The sequence below is a fragment of the Salmo salar genome, chromosome ssa20 (assembly GCF_905237065.1).
Source record: "Salmo salar chromosome ssa20, Ssal_v3.1, whole genome shotgun sequence".
NCBI classification, from domain to species: Eukaryota; Metazoa; Chordata; class Actinopteri; order Salmoniformes; family Salmonidae; genus Salmo; species Salmo salar.
Genome location: NC_059461.1, coordinates 9,774,478 through 9,788,856, shown reverse-complemented (window position 1 = coordinate 9,788,856; position 14,379 = coordinate 9,774,478). Strand labels below are relative to the sequence as shown.

Genomic DNA, 14,379 nt, shown 5'->3' with positions numbered 1-14,379 from the left:
GTCCAACTGGAATAGTCCGGATTTTAAAGGGACAGCCGGTACTGGTGGATCAGATCTGGCGGTGGAGCTTCCCAGAAAAGTACCGTGAACCCAACTGCACACTCTCCTCTCTGAGTTACTGGTCCGTACCAATATTCTCACACCATGCAGCGAGGAATACACTGGAGCCAAGATGGCCGACATGAGCACAGTTTCCAACGCAACCTCTCCCTCATAAGGACTACTTCCTCAATCTTCCTATAATACAGCTAAGAAACTCAGATAAATAAGACCATATTCTTTCCATGTAAATAAATTATCTCCAAATCGAATAAACATAAAATTCAAATGAATAATACACATGAAAAAAAACCAGCAATAACTAGACTACAGAGAGTGAAGTCCAATTGGGCCTTAATGAGTTGTTCTGCACTGTGGCAGGTCAGCGTTCTGCACAGTGTGTTCCACCATTACAGCCTCTAAAACGCTGTGATTAAACACCCATTCCACAGCTCCCCATGTGTACACATCCTCTCAAATGCCAGGCCCAATCCACGCACTGTTAAATCACTGTAAAAAGGCTCCAATTTGGACGAAATGCCTCCATTATAGGAGTAATTGCATGCTCAGCATTTATAAGCACGGAATGGATAAATCCGCCTGTCCTTTTCTATAAATCCCTCTAACAATCCCCCATTTCACTCTTAAATAGAAAAGTTTAATGTATGTGTTGAACCCCCTCCACTCTGTCTGTGTAGCCGTGCTACGTGTTGACTGGCAAGCTGGTTCAAAAAGCTGCTGGCAATCGGTTCCAATAAGAACGCTATTTGTCAGAATGGTGCTAGAAAACTATGTCTGAATGTACAACCTCGTACATGCTTGGATGGTAATATCCTACTGTATAAAAAACACCAAACCTGGCTTGCCGTGGAAGTTGAAAAACTGCGGAAGAATGTTGTGAACTAGGCTTGATCGGTGACATATGACGGGACCGATTTGATGTGTGTAGAGAGTATCACAAAACGGTGGTCACTGGATAGCGATGCGATTTCAATTGAGTGTTCTAACAGGAAGCGGGGGTACAATATGCCACTTTTTAATGTTGTACCTCACCTACTGTAAGAGTCGGCTCTCCTCAATGCTAGTGATTTTAGCAGCACCCAAGAAATTCAACAGTGGAGTCAGGACAGAACGTACACCAATGAGACTGTAGAACTGCCAGAGCACAGAAAACGACCATCCTAAACCCACAGCCCCTCTCAGCTGCTAGAGGGGAGACCCAGTGGCCGTAGAGTTTAAGATATGCAGCACAGAAAAATAGCTCATAGGAAAGCAATATGAAATCTTTGTGAGAGAGAGAAAGAGAGAGAGAGATGTGCTGATGGTTCATCAAAAATTTATGCTGAGCGCATCAGTATAGAGATCACGTAGTGGAAAAACAACACACGCAAACAGCCTGGAGTCTCCTGCCTGCCCTCCCCTACACCACCTCCCTGGCTCTGGAGCAGGGCCTTTCTGATCAGGTGAGAGGGGAGATATGAGCGCTGACACCTCAGAGAGTTCACACAGAGTGCCAAGCCTAAGTGCAGGAAGTTCTGCACACAGTAAGTCACTTTCACAGCACAGCCCTAATTGCTGTGTTTAATATTCTTAAACTGGGGATCTGACGACCATTGTGTACCCGTGGTGGTGTTGTCTTTAGTCATTATTTCCACGTTTCTCTTTTATCCGTGCGATTATTCTTTTTTTTTTTTACCCTAAAAAATGTGAATAATAGATCCAAAAAATAAACAGTGTGTGGAATTTCAATGAGAATGCCAGAGGTGGCAAACAAGGTGAACTCGTTACAGATGAGAAAAGCCTATTGAATCCACCACTGTGAATCTACACCATCTGCTAATCCATGGCTTTATAAATACATAATGGGCTCGTCATTAAGTTCAAACGGATGACAAGGCTCTCGTGTCCTCGCTCTACTGATGACCTAGTCCTGTGCATCAGTCTATGAAAAATATTATTTTGCTTGCAAATATGCAGAGAAGCGTGTGTGTGTGTGTGTGTGTGTGTGTGTGTGTGTGTGTGTTCATGTTACCTGCTGTGTTGACACGGTTGAGACCTCTGGGGATGTTCTCCTTGCCCAGACCGGTTCCGTTAACCAGACCGCTGGCCATTCTGGGTAGAGACAGGAGACGGGGTAAGGTCTGACATCAAACATTATTATCATGGCCATCTGATGACTGGCATTTCTTCAAAGTATTTAATACTGCCACAATGAATGTCCATAGAGAGGAAATTCCTTTCACAGCTGGGAATAGTAAGCCTACATGTTAGGAAGACTCAGACAGACAGACACACAAAGCAATGGAACATCCTCTGAGTAACAGAGCAGTGGCAGCAGTGTGTACAGGGCCAGTGCTGTGCCTCATTCAAACAGACAACTACCAGGACCCTGGCAAAGAGATACTCCCAGCACAGTCTTTTAATGGCTGTCACTATGAAGCACTGTGCACCTACTAAAGCCCATACTCTCAAATACAGTGCAGTCAGCGTGTTACTCGTCTCCACTGCTCCCCCTCGTTTGAAGAATAACCAAAACCAAGGTTACACCCCGATTGCACTGAGGAAATGGATCCTGTGAGGTAATGTAAAACGCCAATCCTCTAGAATGCAATTCAATCAATTCAATATTTCCTACAGTATTAATGATGACGTGGTCAGGGGAGACGACCAGTTTGGCCATGCAGCAATAACACTACAGCCTGAGCTGTGAGACCTGGCCGTAGAATACCGCGACAACGTCCCATCTAGCTAGCGACGACGCGCTTGATCGAATTACCACACTGTGGGCGTCACAGGTCCTTTTTCCGTCACTTTTCCTCCGCCTAGTAAGTAAAACCCCAACCGAGTCATTTCAACGGGGAAAAAGGAAATTATGAGAAAGAAATAAAGACGAAGTAGTGAAAGTGCGCTCTTCAAAGCTGCGTAGTGCTAATAGCTGTATGGCTGTCAGTAGCGCTGTGAGTGAGTGTGTGGAGGGGAGACCTGTTGCCTGGCTGCCAGCAGGACTTCTGACATGTGGGTGACAGTGAAGAGGAGAGAGAGGGGAGGCATGCTTTACTACAGGGAAGTCTGCTTGTTCCCTGGTAATTGGGCTGTTCAGAACCCGGGCGGAATCTCCCCGACAGTGTGGGAGGAACACACGTTCTGTCACGTAGCTTGTTATTAGCAGGGACAAGTCTGTGAAGAGATCAGAAGTGCCTGTGTGTGTGTGAGAAACATTTTCATCTCATCCCACTTAACTCAAAAAGTACCCTGTCCACATGGGGAGACGGACAACAGACTTGGCGAGAGAGCCTAGCCTCTCTGATTCCCCTATGATCGTCCATACTATAGAGGATTATCATTCTGTCACTCTGGGTGCAGGATCACTGCAAGCCCGGGGGCATTGTACAATAAGCCATTCACTAACACAAAATACACACACACACACACACACACACACACACACACACACACACACACACACACACACACACACTCTCCAGTGCCATTTCCACCCCACAAGGTGTGATAAAGATCACCTCAGAATCAGAGAGGCAGCAACATAAGAAACCCTTCCACAACTGACATTGCTTTTGTTAAATTGCATTCGAAGCCGCCTAAATGGTTATTTTTTGGTCATAAAAGCTGATTTATTTAATAAAAAATAAAAAGTACAATAGGCAGAAGTCGCGCCACCATTTCCTGGTTGCAAAAACTCTAAAAAAGTTTGCCTAATTTCAATTTATGTAACAAAACAGGCAATGAATAGTATAGAGCCCTCAAACTCAACTCGAGACCTCGAAGCCAGTCCCACTGCTTTTTTCCCCTCCCATTGTTCCCCTCTAATCGGGGACAGATTTAGACCTGGGACCCCAGGTGTATGCAATTAATAACCGGGTAGAACACAAAACCAGCAAGCTTTTCAGAATTCACTGATAAATTGGTCCACATGGACAGCTAAAGGCATAGAAACCGTAAATGACTTAGTAATAGGAAATAATTGTAAAAATCAATTTCGGACTGACCAATGTAGATTTTCAAATACATGCAACTTAACTTTCATATCACGAAATTTCTATTTGAAATGTTTGGGACATCAGGGCAATCTTGAGGGAATCCTATTGAGTCAAAAAAGGATGTTCATATGATAGGTTTTGTATAGCTTACCTTGCAGAGAGCCTATCCAACTGACAACCTCTTAAATATAAAACTACTGGAACCATGAATTAAATATAACTGATATTGGCACAAGATGGAGGGAATGTTGGAACATTAACAAAATGACAGTTAACGAAAATGTATGCTTAATACAGTATAAACTAATGTATAGAATGTATTATACAAGCGACAACATTCACCAATTCTACAGCACGACGGCAGAGTCACGTTTTAAGTGTAAAACTAACAAGGATTCAATAATCTATGCCTTCTGGGAATGTCATCAAGTCCAAAAGTTATGGGCTCAGCTAGAAAGTTCGCTGTCAGAAGTATTACAATTCAAAGTAAATTTACGTCGGTCGGTCTGCATATTTTCAAGGCATGGCATATGAGGGTGCAGTGAGATACCTGATAGGTTGTATGATACTTATCTTACGTAGCTGGAAATCAACCAATCCTCTATTGATAACACAATGGAAAGGTCAATGCTTTATTATCCAAATGTTGAAAGTGCGTGGGCTACTGAGAGAAACAAAATGGTGCAGTTTGAGGCCATGTGGTGGAGAGTGATGCTGGAGATAGTGGTGTGAGCATGTGGGTCTGGGCAGGTGTGATGATGTTTGTGTGCGTATGCGGTCATTTGTGTGTGTATATGGTTTGTAATAAAAAAATAAATTACAACAGAATTGTACCAAATATATTTTAAATAAGCAAAAATAGTATTTTCAGCTGTTTGACGCTGGTGGACAAAAGCGAAAGTAAAACTAACCAAAATTAAACTTAACAAGAAGCATAGAAATAGTGCAAATAGAATGGATCTACCGCTTCTCAAACTTGCTTTCAATGAGAAAATCAAATCAAATTGTATTTGTCACAGGGGCCGAATAAAACAGGTGTAGTGAAATGCTTACTGAGAAGCCCTTAACCAACAATGCAGTAAAGAAAAATATATGTCAAGTAAAAATTTGATAAGTAAAAAATAAAACAACAAATAGTTAAAAGAGCAGCAGTAAAATAACAGTAGCGACACTATATACAGGGTGTACCTGTACAGAGTCAATGTGCGGGGGCACAGCTTAGTTGAGGTAATATGTACATGTAGGTAGAGTTAAAGTGACTATGCATAGATAATAACCAGAGAGTAGCAGCAGGGTAAAATAGGGATTGGGGTAGCCATTAGCTTAGCTGTTCAGGAGTCTTATGGCTTGGGGGTGGAAGCTGTTAAGAAGCCTTTTGGACCTAGACTAGGCGCTCCGGTACCGTTTGCCGTGCGGTAGCAGAAAACAGTCTATGACTAGGGTGGCTGGAGTCTGACAATTTTTAGGAACTTCCTCTGACCGCCTGGTATAGAGGTCCTGGACGGCAGGAAACTTGGCCCAGTGATGTTCTGGGCCGTACGCACTACCCTCTGTAGTGTCTTGCGGCCGAGCAGTTGCCATACCAGGCAGTGATACAAACAATCAGGATGCTTTCGATGGTGCAGCTATAGACCTTTTGAGGATCTGAGGACCCATGCCAAATCTTTTCAGTCTCCTGAGGGGGAATAGGCATTGTCGTGCCCTCTTCACGACTGTCTTGGTGTGTTTGGACCACAATAGTTTGTTGGTGATGTGGACACCAAGGAACTTGAAGCTCTCAACCTGCTCCACTACAGCCCCGTCGATGAGAATGGGGGCATGCTCGGTCCTCCTTTTCCTGTAGTCCACAACCATCTCCTTTGTCATGATCACGTTGAGGGATAGGTTGTTATCCTGGCACCACACGCCCAGATCTCTGACCTCCTCCCTATAGGCGGCCTCATCGTTGTCAGTGATCAGGCCAATCACTGTTGTGTCGTCTGCAAACTTGATGATGGTGTTGGAGTCGTGCTTGGCCATGCAGTCATGGGTGAACAGGGAGTACAGGAGGGGACTGAGGATGCACCCCTGAGGGGCCCCCGTGTTGAGGTTCAGCGTGGCAGATGTGTTGTTACCTAACCTTACCACCTGGGGGCGGCCCGTCAGGAAGTCCCAGGGTCCTTAGCTTAGTGATGAGCCTTCAGGGCATGATGGTGTTGAACGCTGAGCTGTAGTGAATGAATAGCATTCTCACGTAGGTGTTCCTTTCGTCCTGGTAGGAAAGGGCAGTGTGGAGTGCAATAGAGATTGCATTATCTGTGGATCTGTTGGGGCAGTATGCAAATTGGAGTGGGATAATGGTGTTGATGTGAGCCATGACCAGCCTTTCAAAGCACTTCATGGCTACAGACATGAGTTCTACGGGTCGGTAGTCATTTAGGCAGGTTAACTTAGTGTTCTTGGGCACAAGGACTATGGTGGTCTGCTTGAAACATGTGGGTATTACAGACTCAGTCAGGGACAGGTTGAAAATGCAAGTGAAGACACTTGCCAGTTGGTCAGTGCATGCTCGGAGTACACGTCCTGGTAATCCGTCTGGCCCCACGGCCTTGTGAATGTTGACCTGTTTAAAGGTCTTACTCCCATCGGCTACGAAGAGCATGATCCCACAGTCTTCCAGAACAGCTGATGCTCTCATGCATGCTTCAGTGTTACTTCTATGCTCGCTTCGAGGCAAGCAATTTAGCTCGTGTGGTAGGCTCGTGTCACTAGGCAGCTCGCGGCTGTGTATAACAGATCTTTAACACATTTCTACGTGAAATTGTTCAGGTCGCCAAAAAAGCTGCCTACTATGCCTTACAGGGATGCTGTGATTCACTGTGCTGTAGTAAAATAATAAATACAAAAATCTGTGTTTTATTGTCACACACCGGATAGGTGCAGTGAAACGTGTTGTTTTACAGGGTCAGCCATATTAGTACGGCGCCCTTGGAGCAAATTATGGTTAAGTACCTAGCTCAAGGACACGTCGGCAGATTTTTCAACTTGTCGACTCAGGTATTCGAACCAGCGATCTTTCGGTTACTGGCCCAACGCTCTAACTGCTAGACTACAGTAACATGTGTCGAGAGAGGGTGAGAGAGCAATACAGAGAATGACAAACCCAAACGGGCTCAAACAGAAAAGCAATAAACTCTGCTTGATTAAGCCAGCAGGAGGAAACAGGGCTTCCAATTATGGAGAGCCTCCCGCAAGTCTTTGTCTGGACTTGTGCCCTGATGGCAAGCTGTCCTTACAGGAAGAGCCTAGGAGAGAGAGAGGGACTCTCCTCATCACACACTTTATCTATTAAGGCACATTCATGGCCTCTCACTCACATGCTACCTCAGCTTTCTAAACCAAATCATACAATCCCCTCACCCCAACTCTCTGAGAAATACACAATTATTCATTGAAAAATAGATATTTTTCTAAGGTGAGGTAACAAAAAAACGTTGTCTTTTGATTTTCCTATTTCCTAAAAAGGTGAATGTTGGTGAATAAAGTGTGTGAGGGAAAAAACGCTGAGGCTGGTCGGTGAGTGAGCCGCTAGCCTTGAGGTGAACCTCATCCCCAGCGGGCCCTCCCTCCCTGTGTCTGTGCCAGCGGCGGGGTGTTGAACAGCAGCAGCTGCCTGGTATGATGCGGGGGGGGAAGAGGTGAGCCGTCAGTCTGTCCAGAGAAGACTAGCTGTAGGGGCTCTAACCTGCTCTCTGCACCTCTCCTGTAAACTCTGATACATAGGCATGTCCACTGGGGACTCCTCATCTCCACACTCACTCTGACCTGCTCTCTCACACTCTCCTCTCCTATGGCATCCTCTCACCACCTCCTGTTCTCCCTCCTTCCTTTCCCTCATTTCACCACATCTCCTCCCTTTCTCACCTCTCCCATCCACACACCTTTCCTCCTCTGCTAACCTCAGGTAGGTTGGTTGTATGGCCTCTAGCCTGACTGGAGTGGTCAGCGGGGGTACAGACACACAGACTCACCCTGTATCAGTCCCCTGGGTGCTCCAGCTGCAGGAGGTGGGTCCAGTCCCAAGCAGAGGGCACCCACTGTCTGCCCGGAGAACTCTGGAGCCACCTGTCCTGACCGCGCACAGCCTCCCCAGGGCTGGCAGGTAGGAGGACACCTGTCAGGACACACACACACACACACACACACACACACACACAGTAAGATGGAGAGAGAGGGTCTTTATAGAGACTCTGCCTCTGTTGTATAGGAGGTGTGTATGTTGGACAGAGTGATAAAGACACCAGAGTTAGCAGCTGTGACAGTGAGAGGCCCAGCAGTGAGGACAGCAGCAGGAGAATCTTATCCCAGCAAAATAACTGGCCGTGCAACAGAGCTCCAATACACTGTACCGCTGTTGCACTAGTACTAGACCTGGGACACAAGAGCCAGGACGGTGAAATCCAAACACATTCTAACGTGGACTTGGCCAAAACGTACAATCTTCCTTAGTGAGATGGGCTCTGCTCCTATGATGATGCCGTTCCTGCAGCACACGTTCCTAAAGATGGCGTCTGCCGTGACCATCCGTAGCCTGGTTGGGACCATCCCGGGAACAAACGTCTGGAGGACATCTGGGGGCAGGTCTGAGGGCAGGAAGAATACCCTCCACATCAACACAGGATCAGTTAGAACACATGATTAAAACCTTGCTGCTGTGTGTCAGACTGGTTGCGTCCCGAATGGTACACGATTCCCTATACAATGCACTACCTCTCACCAGGGTCCACAGGTAGTGCGAAAGTTGTGTACTATATCGGGAACAGAGTGCCACTCGGGACGGAGCATCAGACCTGTGTGCAGTGCAGCGTACCCTGACAGAGGATGGCGATGTGTTGAGCCAGGTCCTCCAGGCCTTTGTCCACCAGGCTGCGGTTGAGGCGGCTGTACTCCTGCCACCAGTAGTCCACCACCACGCCCAGCGTGTCCTGCAGGGTCAGCACCAGTGTCTGCCTCCTATCCCTCTCCCAGTCCCTCTCCTGACCCTACACAAGCAACCACAGCACAAGGACAGAGATGGGTAGTTGGCTACATAGCTGGACCAGAGTGAGGGCCCGATTCCATTACAATTCCTGTTATGTGCTGGACATGGAACACCTTAGATAAGGGGTTCCCCCCTTCCAGCATTGGGGAACATCCCACGCCCCTCCCCATGGGAACAAGCACTGTTCATGATACAAAACTGTTCACACCCTTCTTGTTGGTGGAGAGAATTTTGAAGGTTTACAGCTTATTGCCTGCAATTCTACAAATGTTACCATGGGAGCAAAGAAATGTTGCAGTTTTAAAGCAAATCTTCGTGCAATTCTATACATTTAGGCTTGTCTAATGTCTATTCATGTGACAAAAAAAAAGTACAACTATATCTACGGCTTAAAATAACTAAAAAATAAAAACAAATGACATGGGCTAGTTGATCTGACAAGTTACAAATATCTAAGGTCTGTAATAACTAACATGACAAGAGGAACTGAGTTCCCCCCCCCCAAAATGTTTTACAAAAGACCCCTGCGCTTCCCCTGCTGACACAGCGCCCCACAGCTTGGGAACCACTGCCTTAGATGGCGTGCTGCAAGTTCAGAATCGACTTTGAACTGAACTATGGGCGGGACAGGGATGTAGGCCTAGTGTATGTGACTGGAATGTTGGTGAGGACAGGAACAGGGACGTGTCCAGGTTTACCTCAGAGACAGAGCGTTCCCACAATGAGGCCTGGACCAGGAGCTGGGCGATCTGCTGCACGGCCCTGGAGGCCAGCGTCGAGCGCTCCCACAAGCTCCAGAACACCCTGTAGAGGACGGACGACCGCAAGCCTCCTGCCTCTCTGAGGGAAGATGGAGGACATGTTGAAATATCCACAGTGTCGTGTCAGTGGTGCATGACGTGACGTTGTTTTAAGTAAGTGACGGCTGTTTTCTACATCACGCCAATATATGCCGTGTCCCGTCGGTGGGGATTACCCTTTGTTAGCTGAGTGCATGTCACACTTGAAGAGCTCGAGCATAAAGGCCTGCAGGTCACCATGGAAGCGGAGCAGCTCTGGGGAGGCAGGGCTAGGGAGTGAGTGACAGGGCTTGCTACCCATGCAGAACCTGGAGAAACAGAGACACCAAAAGGAGAAAGATGGGTACAACACGAAAAGGAGAAGGATGGCCTCCCGAGTGGCACAGCGGTCTAAGGCACTGCATTGCAGTGCTAGAGGTGTCACTACAGATCCGGGTTCGATCCCAGGCTGTGTCGCAGCCAGCCGCAACCGGGAGACCCATGAGGTGGCACACAATTAGCCCAGGGTCGTCCGGGTCCCATCGCGCTCTAGCGACTCCTGTGGCGGGCCGGGCGCATGCACGCTGACACTGTCGCCAGAACATCTCCTTATTCAAGGAATTTTCTTAATTTTTACTATTTTCTACATTCTAGAAAAATAGTGAAGAGATGAAAACTATGAAATAACACCATCGGAATCACGTACTAACCAAAAAAAAAAAAAAGTGTTTAACAAATGAAAATATATTTTATATTTGAGATTCTTCAAATAGCCACCCATTGCCGTGATGACTGCTTTGCACACTCTTGGCATTCGCTCAACCAGCTTCATGAGGTGGTCACCTAGAATCCATTTCAATTAACAGGTGAGCCTTAAAAGTTACAAGTTCATTTGTGGAATATCTTTCCTTCTTAATGCGTTTGAGCCAATCAGTTGTGTTGTGACAACGTATGGGATGGTAAACAGAAGATATACCAAATAGGGTTAACACCAAGTCCATATTATGGCAAGAACAGCTCAAATAAGCAAAGACAAACGACAGCCCATCATTATTTTAAGACATGAAGGTCAGTCAATATGGAACATTTCAAGAATTTTCTAAGTTTCTTCAAGTGCAGTTGTTGCAAAAACCATCAAGCGCTATGATGAAACTGGCTCTCGTGAGGACCCCCACAGGAATGGAAGGCCCAGAGTTACCTATGCTACAGAGGATAAGTTCATTAGAGTTACCAGCCTCAGAAATTGCAGCCCAAATAAATGCTTCACAGAGTTCAAGTAAAACATCAACTGTTCAGAGGAGACTGCGTGAATCAGACCTTCATGGTCGATTTGCTGCAAAGAAACCACTACTAAAAGACACCAATAAGAAGAAGAGACTTGCTTGGGCCAAGAAATACGAGCAATGGACATTAGACCGGTGGAAATTTGTCCTTTGGTCTGGAGTCCAAATTGGAGATTTTTTTTGTTCCAACCGCTGTGTCTTTGTGAGACGCGGTGTGGGTGAACGGATGATCTCTGCATGTGTATTTTCCACCGTGAAGCATGGAGGAGGTGTTATGGTGTGGGGGTGCTTTGATTGTGACACTGTGTGATTTATTTAGAATTCAAGGCACACTTAACCAGCATGGCTACCACATCTGGTTTGGGCTTAGTGGGACTATCATTTGTTTTTCAACAGGACAATGACCCAACACACCTCCAGGCTGTGTAAAGGCTATTTTACCAAGAAGGATAGCGATGGAGCGCTGCATCAGATGACCTGGCCTCCACAATCTCCCGACCTCAACGAACTTGAGAAGGTTTGGGATGAGTTGGTCCATAGAGTGAAGAAAAAGCAGCCAACAAGTGCTCAGCATTGGTGGGAACTTTCTCAAGACCATTGGAAAAGCATTCCAGGTGATGCTGGTTGAGGGAATGCCAAGAGTGTGCAAAGCTGTCATCAAGGCAAAGGGTGGCTATTTAAAGAATCTCAAATATAAAATATAGATTTAGATTTGTTTAACACTTTTTTGGTTACTACATGATTCCATATGTGTAATTTCATAGTTTTGATGTCTTCACTATTATTCTAGAATGTAGAAAAAAAAAACTTGAATGAGTACGTGTTCTAAAACTTTTAACCGGTAGTGTATGTAAAAAAGAGAGATGGATATGGTAGAATTGCAGACAGCCCATGAAAACACAGGAGACTTGGGTATCTCATATTAAAATAATCTTTTGAACAGAGGTTATTGGGACATACAGTTTATGGCCTTTGTATAAGTGTCTCTCTAGTGTTCTATACCTGAATGATGTCTCCAAAAGGGGCCAGACTCCTTTTCGACACTGGGGACACTGTAGCACCTTCATGAAGAATGTCCCGCTAGCTGGAGAACCCCAGGGAGGGTTGTTCCTCAGGATGCTGTGGAGAACCGTGCGGAACTCGCTGAGAAAGAAAGGCTTGGCATCCCCCTGGATGGGGAAAGAGGAGCTAAAGGTAGCCAGGGAATCAGGTTTCGATTTTTTTACAATGGACAACAAACAGTTTGTGTGGTCTTTACGTGGAGAGCGTGACGCATGAGGGGCTGGAGGAATGGGGCTGGGGGGAGCTGTCCTGGCAGCAGGTACAACTGGAGCTCCTCTAGGGCTTGGGTGAATAAACCACATTCAGTGAGGCTCTGCACGTTGCTGAAGTTGGCTACAGCAGTCTACAAAATAGAGAGAGATGGACAATGGCGTGAGAAGTTGGGGCGGAGAAAGAGAAGGACGTCAGAAGTTCATCAGGTCATCTCGGTAACTGTCATCTATTGCCTACTTGAATATGAACTTAGGAAATGTGAAAAAGAACTACATGGCCGTTTATAATAGCAATCGGAAGAAAATCCACTTGGGAAGGCGCCGGTGGGACAGTGAGAGACTACCTTTAATAGGTCTGCCAATCACGCTTCACCAATCAACTGACAGCATTGGTTAAATCAGGTGACCCGGATATGATGCGTCTATGCACAAAATGTCACCTTTCAGTGAGGCGCCTGACATAAAGGAAATTGAATGACCTGATCTCCTTTGACGAGTCGCACACTCATTTTACAGTTGTATAATACGCATGTATGGTAGATGTATTACTACGCTTTGAGCAGATCTGCATACCTGAGCGAACGGTCCGGGGGCATAGTAGCTCAGGATATCTGGGAGTCTTTTCCGCTCCTGCATGAAACGAGCCATCCACAATGTCACACATGAAGTCATTAAAATGACGACTGAAAAAGTTGTACGACTGACATGGGTTTTCACCCAGAAAAACAATGATTGGAAACCTTGCGATTCATTGCTAAACATAGACGGATTTGAAAAGACCTGCCACTCACCCCTATTTGAGAAATGTAGTCCCTGGCCTCGCTCTCCAGCTCTGAAAAGTCTGTGGAGAGAGCGTCATTGGCCTCCCGTGTCTCCTCTGGCTGGCCCTCTGTCCAGGTTAAACCCATATCAGAACACACGTTCTCCTGAAGACGAGACAAGGCACTTAGATTGTGCCTTATTATACAAGCCTTTCACTGGGTGTAATTGTTAATTGCTAATCATCCGACATCTACGTAGACATTTACCCCAAAAAGATGCAGGGCAATGTGTTCTATGGAGTAGCACGGTGCATTGTGGGCCTTCACATGCTCTGCGACATGTTTTGTCAACACGCGTGTCACATCAGCATGGGAGGGAGGAGGGTACGAGTACACATTGGCCTTCCCAGCTTTTAGGATTCTGAAAAAAATGTTAATGATAAATTAAGTGACAGGTGTGTCTGATATTTGATGTAGCAAATACAGTACACAACATTTACATGTCTAAGCATGAGGTTTGAGGTCAATTCATTTCAAGACAATTCTGTAGGCTTGGCCCTAATTTGTGTCACCTGGAGCTGCATGGAAAATGTTCCAGGGACAAAAGGTCAATGCCCAAGGACTAGTCAGCCCTTCCCCCTCTGAGGGGCCAAAATGTATCTCTATGTTACAGTATCCAGAGGACTAGTGTGATGGATAATATATCATTATTCTATGCTTGGTCTCTATCTGAAACTTGTTCACTGAGAATAACTGATGCTATCTATATGGATGTATGATCTCTTACTTGTATCTGTACAGGGTGACCTCTGAATTACACTATCATGCAAAGGAGTTCTATTGTCTTCTCAGGAATTCTGTCTTATTTACATTGGTCTCATCCGCCGCACAAGCTCTTAGATGCTGTGACACCCTGTGGAGATTGGGCCTGGGAGTGTTTAGGTTACTGTAAACTTGGTATCGTTTGATTAGTCAATGGTGGTTTGTCTCGGGTTGAAAGGTTACACCTTCAGATGTTATAAATGGAAATGAATGCCTTTGTTCTCTCTCTTATCCTGTATCCAGTCCATGGAGGAAGGTTGTATGTTGAATTCTCATTTCCTAGAGTTCTAGGCCTCTGGCCTAGTGGGCATCTCTTTGTTCATGCTCTGTCCTGTAAGTTAACCTTAGGATCTACAGTGCCTTCGGGAAACTATTCAGACCCCTTGACTTTTTCCACACATTG

At 45.9% G+C, this 14,379-nt stretch overlaps 1 protein-coding gene across 2 annotated transcripts in view; it reads right to left on the bottom strand.

Annotated features, from left to right (window-relative positions):
* The window catches only part of slf1 (SMC5-SMC6 complex localization factor 1), a 37,010-nt gene that overhangs the window by 18,747 nt on the left and 3,884 nt on the right, over positions 1 to 14,379 (bottom strand). For both annotated transcript variants that reach the window (XM_014160879.2, XM_014160880.2), the window contains exons 5-15: positions 13,422 to 13,575; positions 13,185 to 13,319; positions 12,967 to 13,023; positions 12,378 to 12,524; positions 12,122 to 12,288; positions 10,034 to 10,165; positions 9,756 to 9,897; positions 8,887 to 9,058; positions 8,514 to 8,659; positions 8,048 to 8,190; positions 2,072 to 2,151 (exon numbers count right to left, since the gene is read on the bottom strand). In XM_014160879.2, coding sequence (XP_014016354.2) covers positions 2,072 to 2,151; positions 8,048 to 8,190; positions 8,514 to 8,659; positions 8,887 to 9,058; positions 9,756 to 9,897; positions 10,034 to 10,165; positions 12,122 to 12,288; positions 12,378 to 12,524; positions 12,967 to 13,023; positions 13,185 to 13,319; positions 13,422 to 13,575 — 1,475 coding nt within the window. The remainder of the gene's footprint in view (positions 1 to 2,071; positions 2,152 to 8,047; positions 8,191 to 8,513; positions 8,660 to 8,886; positions 9,059 to 9,755; positions 9,898 to 10,033; positions 10,166 to 12,121; positions 12,289 to 12,377; positions 12,525 to 12,966; positions 13,024 to 13,184; positions 13,320 to 13,421; positions 13,576 to 14,379) is intronic.